The 24,329-nt window shown below is 40.2% G+C and overlaps 2 protein-coding genes, 1 non-coding gene and 1 pseudogene across 15 annotated transcripts in view; 2 read left to right on the forward strand and 2 right to left on the reverse strand.

Annotated features, from left to right (window-relative positions):
• PFKM (phosphofructokinase, muscle) overlaps positions 1-640 on the forward strand; it is a 478,771-nt gene extending 478,131 nt beyond the window's left edge. For all 8 annotated transcript variants that reach the window (XM_067009181.1, XM_067009180.1, XM_067009176.1 and 5 more), the window contains exon 23: positions 93-640. In XM_067009181.1, the coding sequence (XP_066865282.1) occupies positions 93-237 (145 nt within the window). In that variant the 3' untranslated portion in view covers positions 238-640. The remainder of the gene's footprint in view (positions 1-92) is intronic.
• Positions 641-2,043: 1,403 nt separating this feature from the next.
• ASB8 (ankyrin repeat and SOCS box containing 8) lies at positions 2,044-10,717 on the reverse strand. Of its 6 annotated transcripts, XM_067009184.1 has the most exons (5): positions 10,331-10,371; positions 9,982-10,041; positions 7,386-7,549; positions 5,823-5,927; positions 2,044-3,967 (listed from the first exon to the last, which is right to left on the reverse strand). In XM_067009184.1, exons 3-5 carry the CDS (start codon positions 7,512-7,514, stop codon positions 3,335-3,337), a joined length of 867 nt encoding a protein of 288 aa, XP_066865285.1. In that variant the 5' UTR covers positions 7,515-7,549; positions 9,982-10,041; positions 10,331-10,371; the 3' UTR covers positions 2,044-3,334. The 6 variants fall into 6 exon arrangements, with proteins under 6 accessions (XP_066865285.1, XP_058936660.1, XP_058936661.1 ...); XM_059080677.2 differs by lacking the exon at positions 9,982-10,041 and having other exon boundaries at positions 7,386-7,545; positions 10,331-10,717; XM_059080678.2 differs by lacking the exon at positions 9,982-10,041 and having other exon boundaries at positions 10,331-10,531.
• Positions 10,718-15,192: 4,475 nt separating this feature from the next.
• LOC131767222 (ERO1-like protein alpha) lies at positions 15,193-20,886 on the forward strand (annotated as a pseudogene).
• Positions 20,887-22,383: 1,497 nt separating this feature from the next.
• Positions 22,384-22,512, reverse strand: LOC131767519 (small nucleolar RNA SNORA18). The gene has a single exon (XR_009338728.1). It is a non-coding gene; the product is annotated as a small nucleolar RNA SNORA18 (small nucleolar RNA).
• Positions 22,513-24,329: the final 1,817 nt, after the last annotated feature.

Genomic DNA, 24,329 nt, shown 5'->3' on the forward strand with positions numbered 1-24,329 from the left:
TCCAGCCTCTTCTGCTCAGCTTCTTCCCATAGCCTTTGATAGAAGTTGACTGGGGTGCTAAAGATGAAATCATCTACCTCGTTCCTCTGTAGGCACCGCATCCCCAAGGAACAGTGGTGGCTGAAGCTGAGGCCCATCCTCAAAATCCTAGCCAAGTATGAGATTGACTTGGATACCTCAGAGCACGCCCACTTTGAGCACATCAGTCGGAAGCAGTCTGGAGAAGCTGCCGTCTAAACCTCTTTGCAGCGAGGGGAACGGATCGTCTGATCGTGGTCAGCTCACCCTGATAGATCCAAGTCCGTGCATTCTCAAGTGTTTCAGCTCAGCTCACTTTCAGTTAGGTTTCCTTTTATGCTGTAACTGCAGCCATGGTCAGCTCTGGCCAGGGAGCTGGGGCAGGGGGCAGTAAGCGTAAGCTCCTTGTAGGTAGAATTTATCCTGACTTCTACCCCAGCTTCACGTGTCACACGAGGCTGGGCTCCTCTAGTGCTACTGCTTGATTTCAGTTACTCGGTTAGAATTTTCCTAAAAATAAGCTTTATTTATTTCTTTGTGATAACAAAGTCTTGGTTCCTCTACTACATTTACGACAGTGACAAACCATAACTACACTAATAAATGCCAACTGGTCACTGTGCTTTTGGTTCTCCTGTTATCATCTTCACAAGTGCATTCCTATCAGCCTCAAGCACCAGACGCTGCCCAGCGGACACCTAGGAAAATGCAGCCCATGCGCTAACCCCATGTGCTTCTCTCTGTTCTTGGACATCTCTTGACGCGGTACACAGGGTCCTAAAACATAGGACACTGTCCTTATCCTCATCCCGCAACTAGTCCCTCCTGCATCCTCTGCAGCCAACAGGATGCTCCCGTCTTCCTTAAGCATGAAGTTGTGTTTCACCTCTTGATCATCTACCCATTACCCAGCGTTGCTATTTTCCAGCCATCCCCCAATCTCTACTCTTCCTCTGACAATCCACGGTTCTTCCTTCTCAACTTTTCCCCTGTGCTCCTTCCTCGATGAAAGCCAGACATCATCCGTGGGGAGACATGTACATCTTGAATGCCTGGGAAATAGAGACACCCAGTCCTGGACCTAGTTTGGTGGGTTGCTTGAAATACTGCTTAGGAAAATTGTCAGTTCTTATTCAGCTCAATTTGTTTTCTGTCCCATACTTCCTCATTAGCACGTATCCATGTAATACAGTTGGTTCTTAGGATTGGGACTACAGACTGTTCCCCCAGTTGATAGGATGCTGCCCTGTCAATGCCAGGCTTGAGATTAGTCTCCAATCATCCGATCCTGGCTCTTGGCACAAGCATACATATTCCTCCCAACCTACACAGTTTCCTTGCTTGCTTGCTGAAGCAGGATGGAGGTTTGAGGTTTTACAAGGGATGGAGGAGAGGATTATCTGTAGTACTTCACTTTTGCAGGCTTCCAAAGTATAACTGCTATAACCCTAAAAACAGTTCTAAAAAATGACCGAGGGCTTCCCTGGTGGTGCAGTGGTTAAGAACCCGCCTGCCAATGCAGGGGACATGGGTTCGAGCCCTGGTCCAGGAAGATACCACATGCCACGGAGCAACTAAGCCCGTGGGCCACAACTACTGAGCCCGCGTGCCACAACTACTAAAGCCCGCGCGCCTAGAGCCCGTGCTCCGCAACAAGAGAAGCCACCACAATGAGAAGTCTGTGCACTGCAACGAAGAGTAGCCCCCGCTTGCCACAACAAGAGAAAGCCCACGTGCAGCAACAAAGACCCAACGCGGCCAAAAATAAATAAAATAAAAAATAAATTTATAAAACAAAAAAAGAATGACCGAGAAGTCTCGTCAGAGCCCAGCATTAAAGCAATCAAATGCTCTTTGTACAGTTCTTTAAGGGGAAGAAAAATTAATAAATATCAAGCACTGTTATCGCTGATTCTTCAAAACAGCCAATGCAGGTGGTGGTGACAGCCCCATTTCAGAGATGAGGACACTGAGGCTCATGGTAATTAATGTACAGAAATGTAGGAACAGTAGAAATCGCCAAACTTGCTTTTAGAATTGTTTATTTCTTTTTTTTTAAGTGAGCAAAAAACACCAACAGCAAAATGACAAAAGCAGACAAACTTTTTCAAATTAGCTGTGTCAGCAGATTCTGTTCATTTTTATTTATAGTTCCCAATCAGTTAAAAAAAAATGTTTTTCACATTTGCATAAGGTCATCTAGGATCAATAACAACTTGATCTAGTTTAGGAACATGAAAAGGGAGAGTACTGTAGACTAAGTATTGTTCACTAAAACAGATCTTTTTTGGGTAGGTGGGTCATCTCAGAGGAAGCTCTTATAATGCTCCTCCCCCACTCCTCAACTCTCCACCCCCTACACCAATGTCTAGTATAGATCAGTGAAGAGTAAAGTTTCCAAAACACCTGAAAACAAAACAAAAACAAAACAAATTCCAAACTCTTAGCAGAGTGAATGAAGAAGACCAGAGAGAAAAGGCAGCCCAGCCCATGTCCCTCCTGTGCTAGAGCAAACACCTTTGCCTATGGTGCAGGAAGTGCCTGTCAAGCCCACTAGAGCAAACTGGCTGTCAGGAGGAGAAAGAACTGCATTAGAAGAAAAGTTCTGAGGACTGTTAGTTCTTAGGACTGCTTAGAACCTCCTATCCCTTCTACTATATGGAAAGCAGCAAGACAGTCTTTCTAAAATAATATTGCTGAACTACTGTAACCCTTGGGCAGACCCATGGAAAAGAAGCAAAGGCTGCCCTTCCCTTCGATGGTGAGAAAGGGGGCCAGGCCCTTCTGAATGCCCCAGGATGGTTCTAGGGATATCATACAGCCCAATTCAGAACCTGCACACCATCTGAGGTGGTAGTATCTTCATTTTGGGGCTGCAATTGTTAGCTGGAATTTTCTTAAACTTCTTCACAGATCAATTAAAATGTTTCTAAGAGGGATTCTTCTGAAAACGTTAATCAGGTCCCCAAAGGAAAACCAAACACATGTTCTATAAATACGCTTCACCTTCTGAGACAAATTTAGTCTCACTGTTGACTTTTTCCCTAAAGGGAGGGTCGGGGAGACCTCTTCCTTTTCAGGGTGCAATAGGAAAGGCCAGGTAAGCAAGAAACAGAAACAAAAGTGAGGGACGTTTTTGGTTGCTTGGTTTGGGGAGGGGAGGTGATGTGGAGGTTACTGTTGTGACATATTGCCTCGAAATAGAAACCACAGAGCACGAACAACTGCTTTCCCTGTTTTCCAAGACAGAAACAGCGCTGCAGGGCAAAACCTCACCCAGAGTTGCCTGCCTGACGGTACACCCGTCTCCTCTCGGCTATTCTACGAGTAACAGGTACTCCTTCAGAGAAGCTGGCAGTGGAAGGCCCTTCACCGCATCTGGCAGATATTGGAGTCCCAGGCTCCGGCGCACAGCATAGCGAGAGAGGGTTTTGAGGGTCCCTGGGGCTGAGCACAGAACAGTCAGTTTTTCACATAGCTGCTGGTCTTTGGCCACTTCTCGTGGCATGGTGCCATTTTTCCTTAATTCAAAGTGTCCCACAGCTCTGTGGAGGAGCTCAAAGCAAGAGTCCTCTTTCTCTGTTCCAAGTCCCCTGACTAGCAGAGCCACCAGGCGGGAGATGGGCGTCTGGCCTTTTAGGTTGATGACTCTGACCTCGGCACCATAATCAAGAAGGATGCTGACGCTCTCAAGATTTCCCTTCATGGCAGCCCAGCTGAGCGGGGTGTCATTGTTGTAATCCAGGGCGTTGACAGAGGCCCCGCTCTCTAGGAGGGCCCGCACACACTCGGCATTGTTCTTAAAGGCTGCCCAGTGAAGTGGGGTGTCTCGGTTGCCGTCCAGTGCATTGGGGTTTGCGCCATATTCCAACAGGACCTCCACACAAGCCTCATCTTTCTCAGCTGCATAGTGGAGGGCTGTTCGGTTATAACCATCCAGGGCATTCACCTGTAAAGGGGGAGCAACTACATTACAGTGTATAGACGACTGAGAGGACAACAGGCTGACAAAGACGCTTGCATGTGTCTATCCACTACCTTTGCTATGTAACGTTCTGAACATGAGCGTCAACAAGCCATTCCCAGGGAGTCGTGGTGATCAGGGTGGAGCTATGACAGGAGCTGGGGAGCAAAGAGGAAAACAACTGTCCCCAGACAACCGACACTGATGTCCGCTGGATTAGCTGGCCTGCATTATCTAGGATTTTGCTTCCACGTTCTTACTGACTATTCACTAGGACCTCTACCACAGAGTAGGGGGAAAGAAAGAGAAGATGAAGTCTAAGTCCTTGTAACTACTGTGAAAGACGTTTATTGGAAAGCAGCTTGAATATACTGGCCAGAGAAAAGGTTTTGGATTATTTTACTTATCCTGACTCACTCTGTATCCTGTGGCTAACGGCAACCAGACTGAAAAATAATGAGGTCAGGATTCTGCCCATGTAGCTCTGCTGTGTTCTTTAACCGTCCAGAGAAGCTCAGATTGTTCATCCAAGTCAGCCCCCTGCAAACATATGCTGGGAGGTCACAAGAGAGCCTGGAGGAACGCATGTGGAGGAAAGAACACAGATCTTCCAGTGGTGGAAGAGCAGCTGGCTTGCTAAAACTCAGCATCACCTATAATTTTTGAAGGCTACAAAGACTTCAGATCCCAGGTTTAAATAGCGAATTATCTCCTCCCATGAAAGGCACTGCGATATTTAATAACCCCTGCGATATTTAACTGAGTTCAACCTTCCACTTAGCTAAAAACTGCCTCCCTCACCGCCCCCCGGGGTAGTTTCCCTTTTATCATTGACATTAATCACTGGCTTTCACTTCAGGGTCACTCATAAAAGTTACGGGATAGTTAATGACAAGTAGAGAACAACATGGCAGTGTGGAGATGAGGATGCTGGGGGCTGCAGCAGGCTTACCGACCAGTGTGTCTGGGGCCTGCGCACCAGCTTCATGGCATGTCTGATTCAAGTGAGTGCCGCAGCGTGTGCACCTGCACCTTGAAGATGCCTCAAAAGCTGTCGAAACTGCTGATTTATTTATTTAACGGGCACTTACTTAGTAATTACTACATGCCAGTGCTCTAAACAGTTTACAACCTTATGAAGAAGACACCACTATCATCCTCATTTTACAGATGGGGAAACTGAGGCAAAGAAAGGTTAAGTAACTTGTTCAAGGTCACACAGCGGGAAGTGACAGAGCTGGAATTCAAATTCATGAAGTGTGGTTCCAGACTCTGTTCTTTTAATCATTCATTATGCTATGCTGCTTCTTGCTAATGCCAATAAAAAGTAACCGATGTTTTTTTTATGTTAAGATACATTCGAAAGAAAATAGGAACAAGATATGCTAAGACAGAAAACAATCAGTGGGCAGAAAGAGTACAAGTAGCTCAATCCTGGGGAAGGGCCTGCCTAGTGATCTATTTTCCAGTGACAGAGGCATTAGAAGTGCACATCCAGTAGCAGACCTCACGTGGTTTACGTTGAATCAGGGTTGAGGGGCCTGGATAGTCAACAGGCAATGAGAGGATTAAATGGAAATATAAACAACCCTAGAAGGAAGGCTGAGAGATTAAGGGGAGATAAAAATTCCCTCTTCCTGGAGTCATGGCCAGTGTAAGAAAGAAAGGCAAAGGAATGAAATACATCGGATGATTCACCGTTACATTTTGTTTTAATATTGGCCATGCCAAACCAGGAGGTAGAAGGTGGGGAGAAATGGGAGAAGAGACAAGAAATTTTAAGAAAGTGTGAAGCTCAAGTTTTAGTGACTCACTGATGTGACAGTGTTAAAAACATCACCTCAGCTCCCTTCTCCAGCAGTAACTCCACACAGTCAGCATCGGACACCATGCAGGCACAGTGCAGGGGCTTCAGCGTGCCGTGGGTACAGTTCACATCTGCTCCCTGTGGGCAGAAGGGAACCTCGATCAGTGTGCTCAGCTCTGGCTCACCACGCAGGACGAGACTCAGAACAAGGTCCGGGGGGAAGAGGGTTCTAACTCCGTACTGTAAACATGCTACCAGCCCCAGTTTCTGTTCCTGTTCATTAAATGATATTATAATGCCAATATCCAAACCAAGAGAATACACTGAAGATGAACGAAAGGAACTGTCGATTCCTTAGATCCAGTCATTAAGTTTCTCCACAAGCTAGACTGCCAGATGGTCATTTGGACATCACTGAGGACATAACCTTATACGTAAAAGCAGTGGAACCTTATCGTCAGGCAGGAAGGTTGGAAAAGCAATCAACTTTCTATGGCTACCATGCTCTGAAAAAGTCAGGAAAGGGAGTCTTTCAGACTGAAGCCAGAACTGGCTTGCTCTTTTGCCACCCGACAGATGATCATCACTAACAGTAAGGTCATCTTAATGTTATCTCTGTTTATAAACATCTTCAGAGTAGCCTATTATGATCAGCATTCTCTGCCACCTCGCCCCCACTGGTACTTCTATTTCAAATCTGGTAAAGAAGATGGAGATACCACAGCAGACCAAAGTCACGTAATGACTCAGCAGCAGAGCTAGAATTAGAACGTGACAAAGTTTCTACTGCTGAGTCTTCTGATACCACTTTTGCCGAGAACAAGCTAATGCTGTATGACTTTTTCTTCTCACAGCTGTGCCACACAACTCTGAAGCAGCTACAGGGCTCTAGGCTGTAAATAAGGACTCTGGAGTTGTCAAAAAGAAGGTACAGAAGTAACCATCTGGATGCATTCTCTAGTGACCAGAAAAATTACCCTGTAACTTCTCTTCAACAGGAATAATACACAGAAAAAGGCATCAAAGCCCTTCTAGGATACTAGTCATTCAGCAGAATTACTGAATAGTAGTGGTTAGACATCAGATAGTTAAGGAGTTTTCTTTAGTCAAAAATTACCATGCATTTTAGGGGTTGATCTTCTCTGTGGAACTGTAAGTGGTGGCTGTTGGTAAGACAGAAGGCCAATGATATCTCTCCATGTAATTATTACAAAACACAAGAATCTGAAAGCCGCTTATGCTTTGCTTGCCTCCTTCCTCCCTTAGTACAGCACGTGTTGAAGACTTTGAGCTTGCTGGGTCCCCTATGCACCATATGCAGACGGAGATTTTATAGAGAACAGGGGACTAGGTTTATCTAGAACATAATTCCTGAAGAAAAATATCATAGGTGCAAAGTGAAAGGCAGAAGGGAAGAGAAGCAAAACATAGGCTAAATATATTTTAATGGTCAAGTTAATACATTTTAGAAGACTGTAAAACCTCCCTGTGATCTTGTGCTGAGTCAGAGCTGCAAATCTGTCATCCATTAGGATTCCCCGGGAGCTTTCCCACTTCACCTCCCCAAGGACTCTTGCATCAACACAGCACACTCACCCCTCTGATGAGGTCCTCTACATTGTCATGTGGGAAGGAACGAATGGCAGCGATTGTTCGGATTAAGCGCTCTGAGAGAGAGTATTTGCTCTGAATGCTCTGCATAATATACCACATACTGGAACTCATCAAGGCTCAGAGTACGTTCACATGCTCCAAACTGCCTGAAACAAAGATGTTTTAGGCATACACAGTCTCACTGAGCACACCTGTCCTTAGGGTTAGAGGTTCTCTGAGGCCTTCCCACTACTAAAACCAGATTTCAAATAGATCAATGATTCATTCATTAATATCATTTTTTCTTAATCATAAGAAATAGATTATAATAGTTGCTGAAGGAGCTGGGTAAACCTGGATGCAGATGTTCTGACCCTTGAAATCTCAGTTCTACTCTCCGACCTAGTCTAGCACAAGATTTCCCCAAGAGGCTCCAAGCTCCCCATGGAGCTCTGTGTGGTGTAAAAAAGACTAGGCAAGGAAGGGGATTCTTTTAAAGACTAAAGATGCCACAGAACATTCTTTTCTGCCTCTGAATTATGTGGTCTTTATTATCAGCACCCCCTTTAGGTTACTTGTTACATTTGGCCTTGCAGTATAGTTAGTCATATTGTCTTTCCATCTAAAGTGTAATCAATTGGAAGGCAAGGTCCTTGTCTTCTACTTTTTCGGCCCATATAAGGCCAGCCACAGAGTCTTACAAAAAGGAATTATTTAATAAATACTGGTTGATTGACTGACTAAAGGGTATGGGAGTGATTGCTACTTGTGAGAAGAGATGGAACAAATACAAATGACAAGGCATCTGTGAAACAGTTTAAAATGTCTTCAGCAAAGAAAAAAATAGGAAGTTTTTAAGGTAATATTCTAAAATAAGGAAGGAACGCCAAAGTATAATTACTCTGGGGTCATCTATATAAAATTAGAAAAAAATGTCAAAGTTCACACCAATGACATATGCTTGCAGTTGTACGAAAACAAGCATATTTAAGAGTGAAAAATGAATTTAAAAATTGGCCATTTGTGACAACTGTGAAGCAGACTTGAGTTCGGCATTGGAAGAAGAAAATAACGCAATATACTTAAATTCAACTATGATAAGTTTCAGCTGTATAAGAGCCATGTATCAGTTAGGGAACATTTTAGATTACAGCAAAGAAGGTGGAGTATTTCTATGAAAAAGCATATATCAAACTGTAGAGAAAACATGGTATGCTGTACAGCTCTCTAGGTATAACTGTTTAGGAATCCATGTTCTTATCAAACTATAAGCTCCTGGGTGGTAAATATAGTGTTATTTTTAATAGTGCCTGGCACATGGCAGGTTCTCAATAAATATCTGTTGAACCAGTGTAAAGCTTATTACTTTGGATCCTAAAAAAAATCCAAGACTTGCAGTAATTAAACATCTTATGCATATGATGACTACTAAGGGAAAAATCCAAAAATTATTTTGGTCATTTCATACTATGTAATTTTTGCCTTTTGTGAAGGACTATCCCCTTATACATTATGTAACTCTAATAGTTTCTATTTTGCTAATCAGTAGCCATTTATCTGTTTAAAATATATACAGTACTAATTAATGGAATGCAAGTCAAAAATATTCAATTCATAGGTATCAATGATTCAAATTGGGTATTCGCCCCTACTTTATTAAGAATAAGGGCTTCCCTAGTGGCGCAGTGGTTGAGAGTCCGCCTGCCGATGCAGGGGACACGGGTTCGTGCCCCGGTCCGGGAAGATCCCACATGACGCGGAGTGGCTGGGCCCGTGAACCATGCCCGCTGAGCCTGCGCGTCCGGAGCCTGCGCTCCGCAACGGGAGAGGCCGTAACAGTGAGAGGCCCGCGTACCGCAAAAAAAAAAAAAAAAAAAAAAAAAAAGAATAAGTAAGCTACACACTTGTTTATATGCCTCCCTGAAATTTCTAGATAGTTTAGACTTGGCATACGTTTTAATCTCTCCAACAGCCACGAAACTCCTCAGAGACAAAGGGTCTGTATCTTACACTTCTTTGTTGCAAGGAAAAAGGGGGAAAAGGCATAGCTGCATTTGAGTCAGAGATTTCAAGAACGGGGGCATTAAACGGAGCGTCCAAAGTGGAAGGCTTACACCAAAGTGGTTCTGTTAACCATTCCTGGGTCATGATAATCTGAAAAAACTAGACCCTGCAGTCATTTTCGGAGCTCCCTTGGGCTCCAGGCTAAGAACTCCTAACTCAGAATATGACCACTGGTCCTCTGCTGCTGCCGCCTCGAAGCTCGTGCTGTGAAGAGTGAAACTTCGGGGCACATAGACAACATTCACTGTCAGGGAGGGTCAACGAAATCTAAACTCGACGTATCTCCGGGCAGCAGCCTATGCACGGTTTGACCCCAAGTCTCCCCTTTCCTCTGCTGGTGCTGAAAGTCCTCTCTCTCCCGTTTTCTTTCACTTTGGATCCAGAGACAACCCCAAGGTGGTGGGGTTTTTTTTGTTTTGTTTTTTTGTTTTATTGCGAAGCTAGAAGCAAAGTAGGAGAGAGGTGACGTTCAAGAGCTCTGGTGCTAGTGAGGCCAGGCTTCCGCCCACCCAGGCGGGCCCCCGCCCCACCGCACCTGCTTGGGGGAGGACTCGCGGCAGCTTGGTCTCGCCGAATCTAGGGGGGCGGTGGACAACTGCACGAAATGCGAAAACATGTGGTGTCACTTTCCGCACGGGCTCCTCAGAGACCGCAGCATTTCCAGCAGGTTTCCTGGGGCCAGTATTGAAACGGGGTCGCGAAATCTGGCAGGGGAGCCCCTGAGGCGGACCAACCCCTGCCCCGATATCCCCAAGGCCCGGAACGAGGTCCCAGCCTCGAGGGCTGGCAGACCCCGAACTGGGAGTGGAGGAAGCGTTACTGGGCGTGGTGCCCCGGATTAGGGAACCAGGCTGCAGACATTTCTTCAGCGGGGAAACACTCACCGAACTGCCGGGCTGACCTGGGTGGTGAAAGCCGCTGTCAAGACGTGACCCGGAAGCAGAAGTTGTCTCCTCTGGTTACAGGATGGGTAACTAGAATGGGCGCCTGCGCAGCGACCGGTGTCCGAAGGCGGAACGGGCCTGCGCAGACTTGTGAAGCCGCCTTGGCCCAACCAAGGCTTAGTTAACCGCTTTGCTATCTAGCCCCGCCACAGGGTTTGCGCAGGCGCAATGTGGCGCTGTCGGCTGCAGGCCGGGCGCTAGGTCCGTGGCGGTGGCGGGCAAAGAGCTCGCTCCCCGCTGGCTGTTCGACCAATTCCGTGGGGCTTTGCCTGCGAGGAGCAGGCCTGCAATGAGTTCATCCGAGCCCTCCGCTGCCTCCCACTATCTGCATCTGATACCGGACCTGAACAGTCAATTCCCAGACTCACTACACCGATGCGGTTCGTTAGGAGAATAAACTGTTAGTAAGAAGTGTCTTTGGCAAATAAAATACACGTCCAGCATTTTTCATAACATTGGAACGCATCGACGCTCCTCGGAACCCTTCTGGATATTGTCCACCCTCCCTCAAAGGAAATTGTTGATATATCAAAGATAAACAAGCACTCATGAGGAGTACTAGCCCAAATGTGGAGGGCTGAAAAAATACGTACGTGCTGACATTAACCTTTCCCAACCAGAGGGATGCTGACACCTCCGAGTAATGATTTTTCCATGCAAAGCATAAACATTTCGAAGCCAGCAGCACGTAGTGGTGCATGCAAAGAGTAAAGCAGCCCACACAGGCAAACTGTTAAGAGCCGTGATCTACCCCGCAGCCCGTTTAACCAAGAGTTCCCCAGAACCCCTTCCCCAAAGCTTGCTCTGAGCAACAGAATTTAACCAGTTTGAGAGTAAAGCAGGGCCCAGATAGTTCTTGTATGTCAGTGAGGGAATGGCGAACTGGAAAAGTTCAGTGAGCCTCCTCCCAGCATCTTATAAATTAAGGATGCTTAGTACATTTCCTTATTATTAAGGATTGGGAGACAGATTAGCAAACAGTCAGTTGCAGTTAAAGATCACTATTTCAACAACATTTACTGTACAAAGCTGATGTTGAAGAACAGTTCTACTTCATGGTGAGATCAAGAGTGTAGAGAGAGAGGGTCTGTGAAGAGGTTTCTAGTGGAGAAATGTGTTTTGTTGAGATCCCTCTCCCGTCCCACCCATAGGCAGAGGCAGTGCTGGTGCTGCATCCTTCTCAAGCCTAAAGAGGGGCTCTGTGGTACCAGAGAGCTTGGAAATTGTTTCCCATAGTTGTAAAACACAGAGGATTGCACTGACTCTTGCATATAAATAAAAGAAGACAGTGGCCATAAAACAGAGGTGGCTGCATTGGGATCCACCAGCACACCCAGATTCGGTAGGGATGACAAATGTGAAATGTTTTCCTGGACCCAGTGTGGGCCAGGTAGAGGACAGTCAGCATGAGGTTGCCTTTGGTCTATTCAAAAGACTTGTCTAGAGGTGTAGAGGGACCCAGTGACCAGAAGCTAGAGATGAATGCAGGAATCCTAGAACCCAGAGATGCTGTTGCAGGCAACCACCTGTGTCTGTCTAGGCCAAAGGGACTCAAGTGAGAGGTCTCTGATGATGGGAATCTCCCAAGAACCCCTAAAAGCACCTTACAAGAAAAAGAGTAACCATCTACCAGACCCAAGTAGTACAGACCCGTCCTATCAAAACAGAACCACCCTATCCCCTTGGCTGTCCTGCCTCCTGCCACTTTTACACACTAGATCAAACAGCAGTTAGCTAGTGGTAAGTTGAGGAGAAAGCTGAAGGCATCAGCCACCAGCCACAGGAGGCAGCCACCAGCCCTCCCCTCATGAGGGAAGGGAGGAGAGGGCTTAGACTAGCACCTTAGAATGAAGCCTGATGTATTTGATTACCATCTTGGACTGGAAACATTCTAATTACTAAATCAAGACTCTTTTTTTGACTTAAAATGACTGTTACTTAAAATACTGTCCATTGTCAAAGAATAACCCAAAAAGTCAGAGAATCTGCCCAATTTTCCATTCAGGGGTATGAATTATCCCCTCCTAATAAATATCTTTAAAAGATGGTAAAAGCCAAAAAGTAAAGTGGTATTTTGATCATATCCCATGAATCTTCCATTCAACATCCCAACACCATCTCTATATATTTCAGCTTATTTATGATCTTCATGCTTTGATTACAAGTGATTCCCTGAGTTTGGTTTTTTTAAAAAATATGTTGTGTCTCTCATAAGACTTTTATTTTTTCTTCTCTCCCTTGCTAGTTCTAGTTCTGTTTTGAAGAACTGTTTGTGAGATGGTGTTGATTGACAGTACAACTAGTGTTCCTATTTTCAGACCTTGGCATAAACTGGAACTAGAAATTTGATAATAATGTTTTGCTTGTAATGAATGCTGCTATCACTGTTCAACATATATTAGTATCCAGTCTCCGTAGATAGATGCCATTGAGCTGTCCCAGGTTACAGATCTGGGTGTCTTTCTTCTTGAATGCTGCAGCAACCTAACAGTCGTGGGCTTTTGTACAACTCCTTTTTGGAGTGAAAAACTCCTTTTTTCACCAGTTGGCTCCAAACTGTTTCCTGATTTTGAGTGCAGTCCTCTAGAATGACAATTCCTGGAGGAGAGGAATTCTGCCCTGCAACCTGTTTTAAGTGGTAACACAAAGCACAAGTTTTCTGGCTTCTGTCTAGAACTCATCAATTACTCTTCTGACTAAAAAGCCTCATCCTTCTTCAGGGGCTGCTTAACTAATGTTGATGAAAAAGTTACGCACTTAAGTAAGAAGAAATGATTCCTTCCAAAGAAGCTCTTCCCCCATCACCAAAGAAAATGAAAAGAACCAAAAGGAAGTTTGAGATACCCTAAGAGTGAAGGAAAGCTGTCAAAATTAACAATGTAGAGTGAAAAGATAAGATCCAAGTGTCAGACTGGTTGGGAAAAATAGCTTTCTTTCATTAGTATAATGGTGCATTTTCTCTTTCTATTTTGAATTTCTTTAAGTTTTAGGATTATCACTTGTAGTGTATTCCTTAATTTAGAAACAATGAAATATCCATGAAAACACCATAGGGACCAAGGTTCCAAGCTACTGATAGTAGCTCTGGTTACCTTACTTGTCTAAGCAAGTTACATTATCTTAGTTTACTGATGACTTTACAACAGGATAAGAGTAGCAACACCTACCCCAACAGTGAATTTCACAAAACTTAGATCATATTTGTGAAAAGTGTTTTTCTAAATTATATAAATGTTGGTTCTTATCTATGTCATCTATGTATTTGTTCAAGGAGGTTACCAAATGTCTGGGCCTCTCACTTACACTGCAGGCTAAGGCAGGCATTTAGATTTCCTGCACTCACCTCTCCCCATAGCACAGTCCCAAACACACAGTAGGTATTGAATACATGCGAACTGAATTGAACTATGGTGAACTGACTTCTCAAAGACAGGGATAGCAGAATGCCTCTATGTACTGGTTCCTGATATAGAGAAAAAAATCAGTGGCACATTTACAAGGAAAGTTGAAAGAGGGCTTTGGAAATAGAGCAAAGGAAAAGAAAAAAAAATAGTTCAGGGAACTATAATGTAAACCTCATTAAACTTTTTATACACTTAAACCTTGTCCTAGAGAAAGTAGTTCAGTGAAGAAAAGAACAGTATTAATGTGCAGCAGGGGTAGTCTCCCAAGACATGTTATCTAGATGAAACAAGCATTTCTTTCAGAATTGCTCAGAGGCAGACATGCTCTCAGTATTCAAACTCTGCTCTTTTTCCCTTAAAATTTCCCCAAGACTTGGGGAAAATCATGAATCATTGTTTTTCTTTCAGTTAGCTTTTCATCAGTATTTTCTTATTTTTTGGCCCTACAGGGTACCAGTAGTTTCTACTATCAGAATAATTTTGCTAATTTTGAGACTTTAAGGGAAAGACTATCTAAGGGAGTTTGAAAAAACGTTACAGTAAAAATACAAATAACAATGTTAATGATAATATTTAAATTACATATACATGATACTATTTTTTTTTAAGGTTGTGGGCCGTTATTTCCTAGCAAACCAAGACTGGAGTAGACAAACTCTAGCAGGAGAGTTTTTTTTGTTTGTTTGTTTGTTTTTTGCGGTACGCGGGCCTCTCACTGCTATGGTCTCTCCCGCCGCAGAGCACAGGCTCCGGACGCGCAGGCTCAGCGGCCATGGCTCACGGGCCCAGCCGCCCCGTGGCACGTGGGATCTTCCCGGACCGGGGCACGAACCCGCGTCCCCTGCATCGGCAGGCGGACTCTCAACCACTACGCCACCAGGGAAGCCCAAGCAGGAGAGTTTTTAAGATTGTTCAGGGGAGGTAAATTAACAGAGGACATGACCATTTGTCTGGTTTCAGTGGGTGGTTCAGACTGATCCGGAGAGTCCTACTAGCAAGGAAATGATTGGATTCTTTGGATCAGTTTTAGGGACTTGAGAAGCAAGTTTTGGTTGATCTCATAATTTTGTGCTCTCCTAGGCCTGTGCTACTTCTAGTAGGAGTATGTCTCCCCCTGGAGGGGAAATAGAGCATTTGTTCCTTCAGGTTTCTTGCTCAGAGTTCAATAATTAGGTTTTTTTCCCCTTATTTCCTTCATTTATCCATTCATTCAACAAATACTTATTTAATCCTATTATTTTGCTGTTTGTTATGATCCAGCTGAAAATAAGTTCAGCACGGTGTCTGTCTCCAGGGAAATTATTGGTTAGTGTGAGAAATGAACATTAAAGAATCACCTGAATGCCTAAATAATCACAATAGTGATAAGTTACATAAAGGAAAAGTGTGGAGGATAATATGACCTTTCAAAGAAGACCTCAAGCAGACTGGGAGTTCAGGGAAAACTTCCCTAAGACCTGGAAGATACATGGATATAGACAGATCAAAGGTGTGGAGGAAGGGAAGGGAATGGGTCTTCAAGCAAATGGAAAAGAGTATTCAAAGACTTCAAGAAGGAAAGAGCTTAGGAAGTTGGAAGAAGAGAAAGACGTTAGAATAAGGAGGCTGGGGCACAAGTTGAGGCCAGAAAGGTAAGGATGCTCCAGATCAGGCAGTGTCTTGGGGGCCATGTGAAGGATTCTAAACTTTATCCCCAAAGAATAGGAAGCTATCGATAGGTTTTATGCAAGTGACATGATCACAACTGTGTTTTTAAAGGATTACTTTGACTTTCTGTTGAAGAATGGATTATAGAAGGGGCAGAATAAGGATACCATTAATAGATTACTTCAATATAATGTAGCTATGCAAGAATGAACAATGGCCAGAAGGAGCCCAGAAAAGAGGCAGCTTAGCACAACCTGGGGGTTTCAGAGACTTTTCAGAGGAGATGATAACTGAGCAAAGTCTTGAAAGATTAGAAGGAGTAAATAAGGTAAAGAAAGGTGGGAGTTTTTCCTCAGGAAAAGAAGTAATAACTTATTTAGACATTATTTAGTCATTCTTCTGAAAACAATTAAAATACTGGATAGAATATTTTTTAAAATCTCCCTAAAAATACCCAAGGTGGTTTCAAATGGGATTCTTTAAAGACCTATAATCTATTTTATTTTATTTCAAATTGAAGAATAGTTGATTTACAATATTATATGAGCTTCAGGTGTACAGCATAGTGATTCAGTATTTTCATAAATTATACTCCATTTAAAGTGATTATAAAATATTGGCTATATCCTTGTAGCTTATTTATTTTATGCATAGTAGTTTATGTCTTTTGATATCTTACCCCTGTCTTGTCTCTACACCCTTCCCTCTCCTCATTGATTTGTTTTCTGTATCTTTGAGCTAAAGACTTATAATCTCAATTCTATTCCAAAACACAGAAGAAAGACAACTTCAAAAATTCTTTAAAGAAATAAATATAACACTGAAACCGGAATCGGATAAAGATTGCACAAAAGGGAACACTACAGGCCAATCTCATGTATGAATACCAATGCAAATATCTTAAATAAAACATTAGCAAATGGAATCAAACAGCATGAAATGTCATGACCAGTGTCAACTGCTTCAGGAATACAAAGATGGTTCAATGTTAGAATATACATTAATATATTTAATAATGTTATTATATATAAGAAGAAAAGATCTTGCAATTATCTCCATAGTGCTAGAAAAATATTTGAGAAAATTCAAGATGTATTCCTAGTAAAAATAACTTTCAAAAGAGGAATAAAAGACTATTTACTTAATGTCACAAAGTATCTTGCTTACCAACATCTATCTTACTATTTTCATGGGAAAGCACCTGCGGCATCTGTACTAATATCTAAAACAAAACGAGGCTATCCACTACTCCTGTAACATCTAACATGTTGTTGGACGTATTTGCCACAGCACTGTTACAAAGAAAGAATTAAATGTATGAGAATTGTAGATAATCTGATGGTGAGTCTAGAAAATGAAATAAATCAGTGGAAAAACTACTGCATACAAAAAGATGATTCAGTAAAGCAGCAGGATATAAAAGCAATTTGCAGAAGTCAGTAGGCTTCATAGAAACAAGGAAGAACCAATGAGAAGATAACATAGAGAACACTCACATCCCATTTAATAGCAACCATAATCACAAAATTCCTAGGAATAAACTTAAGAAGAACTATGTAAAAATCTATGAGAAAAATTTTATAATATTACCCAAAGACACAAAAGTGGACTTGAACAAATGAAAGACATACCTTAAGTGAATTTGTAAATTTAATATAATTCCAATAAAGATTTCAACAAGATTTGTTTGTTTTTTAGTTAGACAAATTGATTCTTATGCTCATATGGAAAAAATAAACAAGAACTTCCAGGGAAACCCGGAAAAGAAGAGCAATGAGGAGGGGCCAGTCTTACTAGACATTTAAAGTACTATAAAGCCTTCATAATTAAAATGGTGTAGAATTGGTACATGAATAGACAGACACTAGTGGAACATAATATAAAGTCAATCCAATACATGAAGAAATTTATTAATTATAAGGACATTTCAAAATAATGAAAAAATGGACTCAAATAAATGCTGTTGAGACAACTAGGCATCATTTGGAAAAAGATAAACTTGTATCCATAGCTTATAGTGCACACCAGGATAAACTCTAAATGGATCAGTTAATTAAACATAACAAAAATGGAAACCATACAAGTTATAGAAAAAACATGCATAGATTTCTGTATAGTATTCCCATGGGGGTGGTGGGGAAAGCATTTATATGATTCAAAATATAGAATCAATAAAAGACTGATAAATTCTATTACATACAATTTTTAAAAATTACATGGCCCAAATACTGTAAGACCAAAGACAAAGAATTCACTGGACAAAATATTAACAACTCTATCATAGGAAAAGGTTAATCTCCCTAATATATAAAGATCTTCTAGAAATAAAAAGACATAAGCCCAGGAGAAAACTGAGCACAAGACATGGACAGATAGTTTAAGAAGATTCATGCAAGTGGCGCTTAAAATAGTGAAACACACTCAACTCACTCAAGAAAGAAAAGCAAATTACATTACACTGAGATAGAATTTCTTGCTGTGTTGGCAAAAATCCAGTAGTTTGAGAGAACAATTTGTTGCCAAAGCTCTAGGGAAAGAGACATTGATATGCTATTGGTGGAAGTGTAGAATCATACAGCCCTTAAGGAGGGGAATTTTGTATTTTGAATTAATTCTTTCTTTTTTTTTTTTTTTTTTTTTTTGCAGTACGCGGGCCTCTCACTGTTGTGGCCTCTCCCGTTGCGGAGCACAGGCTCCGGACGCGCAGGCTCAGTGGCCATGGCTTACGGGCCTAGCCGCTCCGTGGCATATGGGATCTTCCCGGACCGGGGCACAAACCCGTATCCCCTGCATCGGCAGGTGGACTCTCAACCACTGCGCCACCAGGGAAACCCTGAATTAATTTTTGATTGGAGTATAGTTGAGTTACAATGTTGTGTTAGTTTCTGCTGTATAGCAGAGTGAATCAGTTCTACATATACTTATGTCCACTCTTTTTTTGTTCAAATTCTTTTCCATATAGGTCATTACAGAGTATTAAGTAGAGTTCCCTTATTAGTTACCTATTTTACAGGGAATTTTGTATTATCTAGCAAAATTACAAATAGATGCATTCACCCTTTAACCCAGCAATCACATTTTCTAGAAATCTATACTCAAAGTACACTGCACAAACTTGAAATAATATGTGCACAAGGTTAGTCATTGTGGCATTATTTTTTTTAACATCTTTATTGGAGTATAATTGCTTCACAATGGTGCGTCAGCTTCTGCTCTACAACAAAGTGAATCAGTTATACATATATATATGTCCCCATATCTCTTCCCTCTTGCATCTCCCTCCCTCCCACCGTCCCTATCCCACCCCTCTAGGTGGTCACAAAGCACCGAGCTGATCTCCCTGTGCTTTGCGGCTGCTTCCCACTAGCTATCTATTTTACGTTTGGTAGTGTATATATGTCCATGCCACTCTCTCACTTCGTCCCAGCTTACCCTTCCCCCTCCCCATATCCTCAAGTCCATTCTCTAGTAGGTCTGTGTCCTTATTACTGTCTTGCCCCTAGGTTCTTCATGACCTTTTTTTTTTTTAGATTCCATATATATGTGTTAGCATATGGTAAATTGTTTTTCTCTTTCTGACTTACTTCACTCTGTATGACAGACTCTAGGTCCATCCACCTCACTACAAATAACTCAATTTCATTTCTTTTTATGGCTGAGTAATATTCCATTGTATATATGTGTGTGGCATGATTTTTAATGGCAAAAAAACCTAGAAATGTCCCCAATACTATCAACAGTGGGGAGTTGAATAAACTATGGCACATAATGGAATACTACGAAGCTGTAAACATAACAAAGAATATTTTTATATGTTGCTATAGAATAATTGTCACATTGTGTGAGGAAAGATGCAGAACAAGTTATATGATAGTTACTCTTTGAACAAAATGAACCATTAGAAAGATAATCCAGAAATTAATGAAAATGGTTATTTGTAGAAGGTGAGGAGGAAGAACTGGGATTGGGGGGTAGGAGTGGAAGGGAGACTCCTCTGAGTTTATTTTTGACTTTAGAATCAAGTAATTATTTTACATATTCAAAAAAGAAATTAAACCAAAAAGGACAAGCCCTAAAATTGAAAACAAACAAAATAAACCTAAATGTTTATGATATCAGTAACTTAACCAAAAAGAAAGATTTATTTCAAATGACTTTTGAACACAGGACTTTGTTCTTCTTTAGTGGAATATATTCTAAGAACAAAACAAACTGCAAAGAACTCTTAAAACTTCATTCTGTAGTTTTATTGTTAGTACTAATACTGGTATTTATTATGAAACTGTTTTGTGTATGTTATAGGATAAAGCAAATAAGTTCAGTGTAAGAAGTAATAAAAATGTAAAATTAAATATGTTAAAAATTTAGTGTTTTAATTAAATTTAAATCAAATCCACAAGATACAGGTATTCTGAAGAAGCCAATAAGCTCACTGAAGAATATGAACAAGCTCAGTGACATGGAGTTTGGAAAGACTCTCTAAATGAGGAAACACAGAAGACTGTTCTTCAGTGGGCCAAGTATGATGATACCTTAGACAACCTCTGTGAGGCTGATGACATATAGTACCCTGGCACTGAATATGTAGATGCTCTTAATCCTAAGCATTACATAGTTAGAATGGACCAGATGCTTGGAAGATAGGGAATATCATTATCTATGAAGAAAATTATTTCAAGTCACAGACAATAAAAGACATTTAAATATTTTGGTTTCTAGTAAAGGGAAATGTGAAGAGCACACTTTTCACAGCTGGCTAGGTCTCTGTGTAAAAGAAGTGACATACTACAGACATATCTGGATTACATACAAGCAATAATGTGTGTTTGAGTGTGAGAGAGCTTTTACAAGATACCTGTTTGGAAAAGAAAGGGGGCACACATTACAGAATTTCACCAGTAGGTTTGATGGAATTTTGACTGAAGGGGAATAACCAAGAAGGACTAAGAACAAATATTTTCCCTACTTAAAAGAATTAAGGACTTTATCTCAATTGCTACCATTCTCTGGGCACCCAGATTTCCAACTATTCATTGAAAATGAAGTTTAAGGTTCATAAAACAAGATTCAAAAATTACTCTTGGAAATATTTCATAAAGTCAAATTTGTTTCTTTTGCATTTTTATGGAATTCATTTTCCCCCTTAGGATTAAAAAAAAAACAGGCACACTTTAGGCTGCATTATAGAAATGTTCCCAAAATTATGGATTATGTTGGTTGTTTTAAATGTCGACTGTGGAAAATATTCAGACTCAGGGTTTGGGCACTGCTTTGAAGGTCTTGTTTTCAGAGAAATTGATAGCAAATAAACCGGAAAGTGGGTCCACATATGAAATCCATCCAAACAGGCAAGAAATAGTATCATTGTTTAATGTATTTGAAAGAATTTATACAAATATGAAAGAACTGGAAAAATTCAGAAACTTGTTGCAAAATACCCATTAAAGAAATGAGTTAAAATGTGCCTGTTTCTGGACAATGGAGGCCAAAGAGTGAAATAGCAATGGAAGTTTGAAGTCAAACCTTTTATTTAAAGCTATTTTTATTAGAGGAGAATTATATTGTTTAAGTAAACAACTTTATTTTGTAATTGTGCTGAATTTAAATATGTATAATATTATTGTGAGTCAAAGTAAGACTTTGACAATTTGGCACAAATTTTAAAGTTTAATATTGAATAAAATGAGGATTATCAAAATTTTAAAATGAATAAAATTTAAAATTTTCATAGGGGAAATATATCAAATTATAGACTATAGAAGAAAAGATTAGAGAGCTTGAAGACATAGAGATAGAAACTATTCAAAATGAAGCAGAGGAAAAAAAGACTGAAAAAGAAAGGCTCAGAGTAAAAGTGATCTGTGAGATGTATCAAGCAGTTTAACATACATGTAACTGAAGTTTCAGAAGAGCTGGAGGCTATACGACTATTTAAAGAAATAATGGCTAAAAATTCCAAGTTTGAACACTCAATGAAATCCAGGCATAATAAGCTTAAAGAAAATCATGCCAAGGCACATAATAATCAAACTGCTAAAAACCAAGGATAAAGAAAATATTCTAAAAGCAGCCAGATAAAAAGGACAAGTTAAATATAGATCGGGGATTGGCAAACTATGGCCATGGGTCAAATCTGGCTCACCTCTTGTTTCTGTAACTAAAGTTTAGTTGGAATACAGCACGTGCATTCATTTATGTATTTGCTATGGCTGCTTCTGTGCCACCTTGGCAAAGTTGAATAGTTTCAATGAAGACTATATGCCTTGCAAAACCTAAAAGACTACCTGAACCTTTACAGGAAAGTTTGCCATCACCCACTACAGAAAAACAAAGAAAATAATGACAGCTGATTTCCTATAACAGCTAAGCAAGGCAGAAGACAAGGTTGACCTAGAATTTTTTACGCAGCAAAAATACCTGTCACACATAAAGATGAAATAAAGACCTTTTTTTTTCTGCACAAAGTGTAAAGGGTTGTTTTTTCTATTATGTGTAACATAGGCAAAATTATTTGTCAATAAATTTTTAAGGAATTTCACATGTGCTGATTCTTTCCATTGCCAATCACCTTAGTTCCTCCAAACTCATAATCTTCAAGATAAAATAGCCCTTTCAAAAAGAAGTTGTCATGTGAGTCAACCCACAATTCTTTTAGTTGGGCTTCTTTGATCTCCAGTGGAATATGGACACACTTCCAAATTCCCCACCTGTAATCTTTGGGATCCAATTTCCTCAAGCAATTTACTTTAGGACCATATTTAGGGTCAGGAGATTGATCTGCCTGGTTCTGAATTTGACACCCTCTAAAAATGTATTAGGTTCAAATCGTATTCACTCCTAAGCCATCACACCCTAGAACAGTACATAGAGATCGTTGGGATATGCCAATCCCGAAGATTAAAAAAAGTTTGATTGTTAGGTTTTTCATAGTTTACTTGGCAGCTCTGTCTTGTAGTTCTTCCCCACTGATCTAACAGGTAGTTCTATGAGTAAAGGAAACCACAGTTACTCTGTGAGGCGTTTCCAATGATGTAGGTTTACAGAAAAAGCCTCATTGGGATAGACCTCAACTAAAGACCATTTTAAACAAACAAAAGATGAAATGTTAAAGGAAGTTCTTCAGGCAGAAAAAAATAGCATGAAAAATTTGGATCAATGCAAAGGAATAGAGAGTGCAAAAAATGATAAATACTTGGTAAAATATTTTAAAATATTTTTCTCAAATTTTATCTCTTAAAAAGATAAATGATTAAAGTAAAAATAATTAAAGTGCATTTGGGATTTTAGCTTATGTAGAAGTAATATATGTGACAACAAAACCACAGAGAACATAAGGGAGGAAATGAAAGTATGTCTTTGTAAGTTTCTTGCACTGTGACAAAATAAGGGTGTATATTGTAAACTCTTGAACTGCACTGTCTAATACAGTAACTGCTCGCCATATGTGGCTATTAAAATTTACATTAGAAAAAAATTTAAAAACTCTGTTCCTTAGTCATACTAGCTATATTTCAAGTCTTAAATAATCATATGTGGCTAGTGGTTACCATACTGGACAATGCAGACATAGAACTCCATCTTCACAGAAAATTCTGTTGGAAAGAACGGCTCTAAAGCAATAAAAACAAAACAAAACAAAGAGAAAAGAGGAGGAAGAACTAAAATGCCAAAAGCCAAGGTAAAAAAATCATTTTAAAATTCACTTAGTCTAAACATTGGAATGGAAATAAGAAAAAAGAAACAAAGAACAGATGAGACATATAGAAACAAAATAGCAAGATGATAGATGGAAATCCAATCTTATTAATAACTATAATAAGTATAAATGACATCCCAATTAAAGGGTAGAGATGGTCAGGTTAGATAAAAAGTAAGACTCAAGTACATTCTATCTATAGGAAACCTACTTGAAGTGTAAGGGCACAGATATGACAAAAGAAAAAAATAGAAAATATATACCATGCAAACACTTAAAAAAGCTGAAATGGCGCCATGAATATCAGACTAAGTAAATATTAGAGCAATGGATATTACTAGGAAAAAAGAAAGGCCATTTCATAATGATAAAGTGGTCAATTCAGCAAAAGGACATAACAATCCTAAGTTGTTAAATATATAATAAAAGATCTTCCAAAATATAGGAGGCAAAACCCAATAGAAATGAGAAATAGATACGTCCACAAATTTGGTTTAAATCCAAATTATTAATATTAAATATAACTGCATTAAATGCACTAGATAAAAGACAAAGGCTGCCAAAATGGAAAAAAAGCAAAACAAAACAAAATGTGACTATATGCTACCTGTCAGAAATACACTTAAAGCTTAGGAAGTTGAAAGTAGAGAAATGGAAAAGGAGATATGCACCCCATTCAAAATAAAGCTGGTGTAGCTATATTAACATCAGTCAAAATTGACTTTAAGGCAAAAAGCATTATTAGTGAACAAAAACACTGCCCAATAATGAAAACCATTCAATTCACCAGAAAATATGACAATTCAAAAATTTAAATGATACTTACAACATAGCACTAGAATATATAAAGCAAAAATTAACAGAACTACAAAAAACTTACCAGAAGAATAAATTCACAAACATAGTGGAAGATTATAAAAAACCCCTTCTTAGTAATTTGTAATATATATAGAAAAAATCACTTAGAATATAAAAAATTTTAATAAACAATTTATAAATTTGTTTTAAATTTTGTACTAATAGGTGTCTCTAAACCTTGCATCCAACAAACGCAAAACACATATTCTTCCATGATGCATATACATAACAATTGCAAACAACTTGTCTATTAGAAAAATTTCAACAAATTTCCAAAGGTTGATATTGAACAGGAAGTGTTTTTCAACTAAAATGGTTTTAAGTTTTAATAACA

The sequence above is a fragment of the Kogia breviceps genome, chromosome 12, assembly GCF_026419965.1.
Source record: "Kogia breviceps isolate mKogBre1 chromosome 12, mKogBre1 haplotype 1, whole genome shotgun sequence".
Taxonomy (NCBI): Eukaryota; Metazoa; Chordata; class Mammalia; order Artiodactyla; family Physeteridae; genus Kogia; species Kogia breviceps.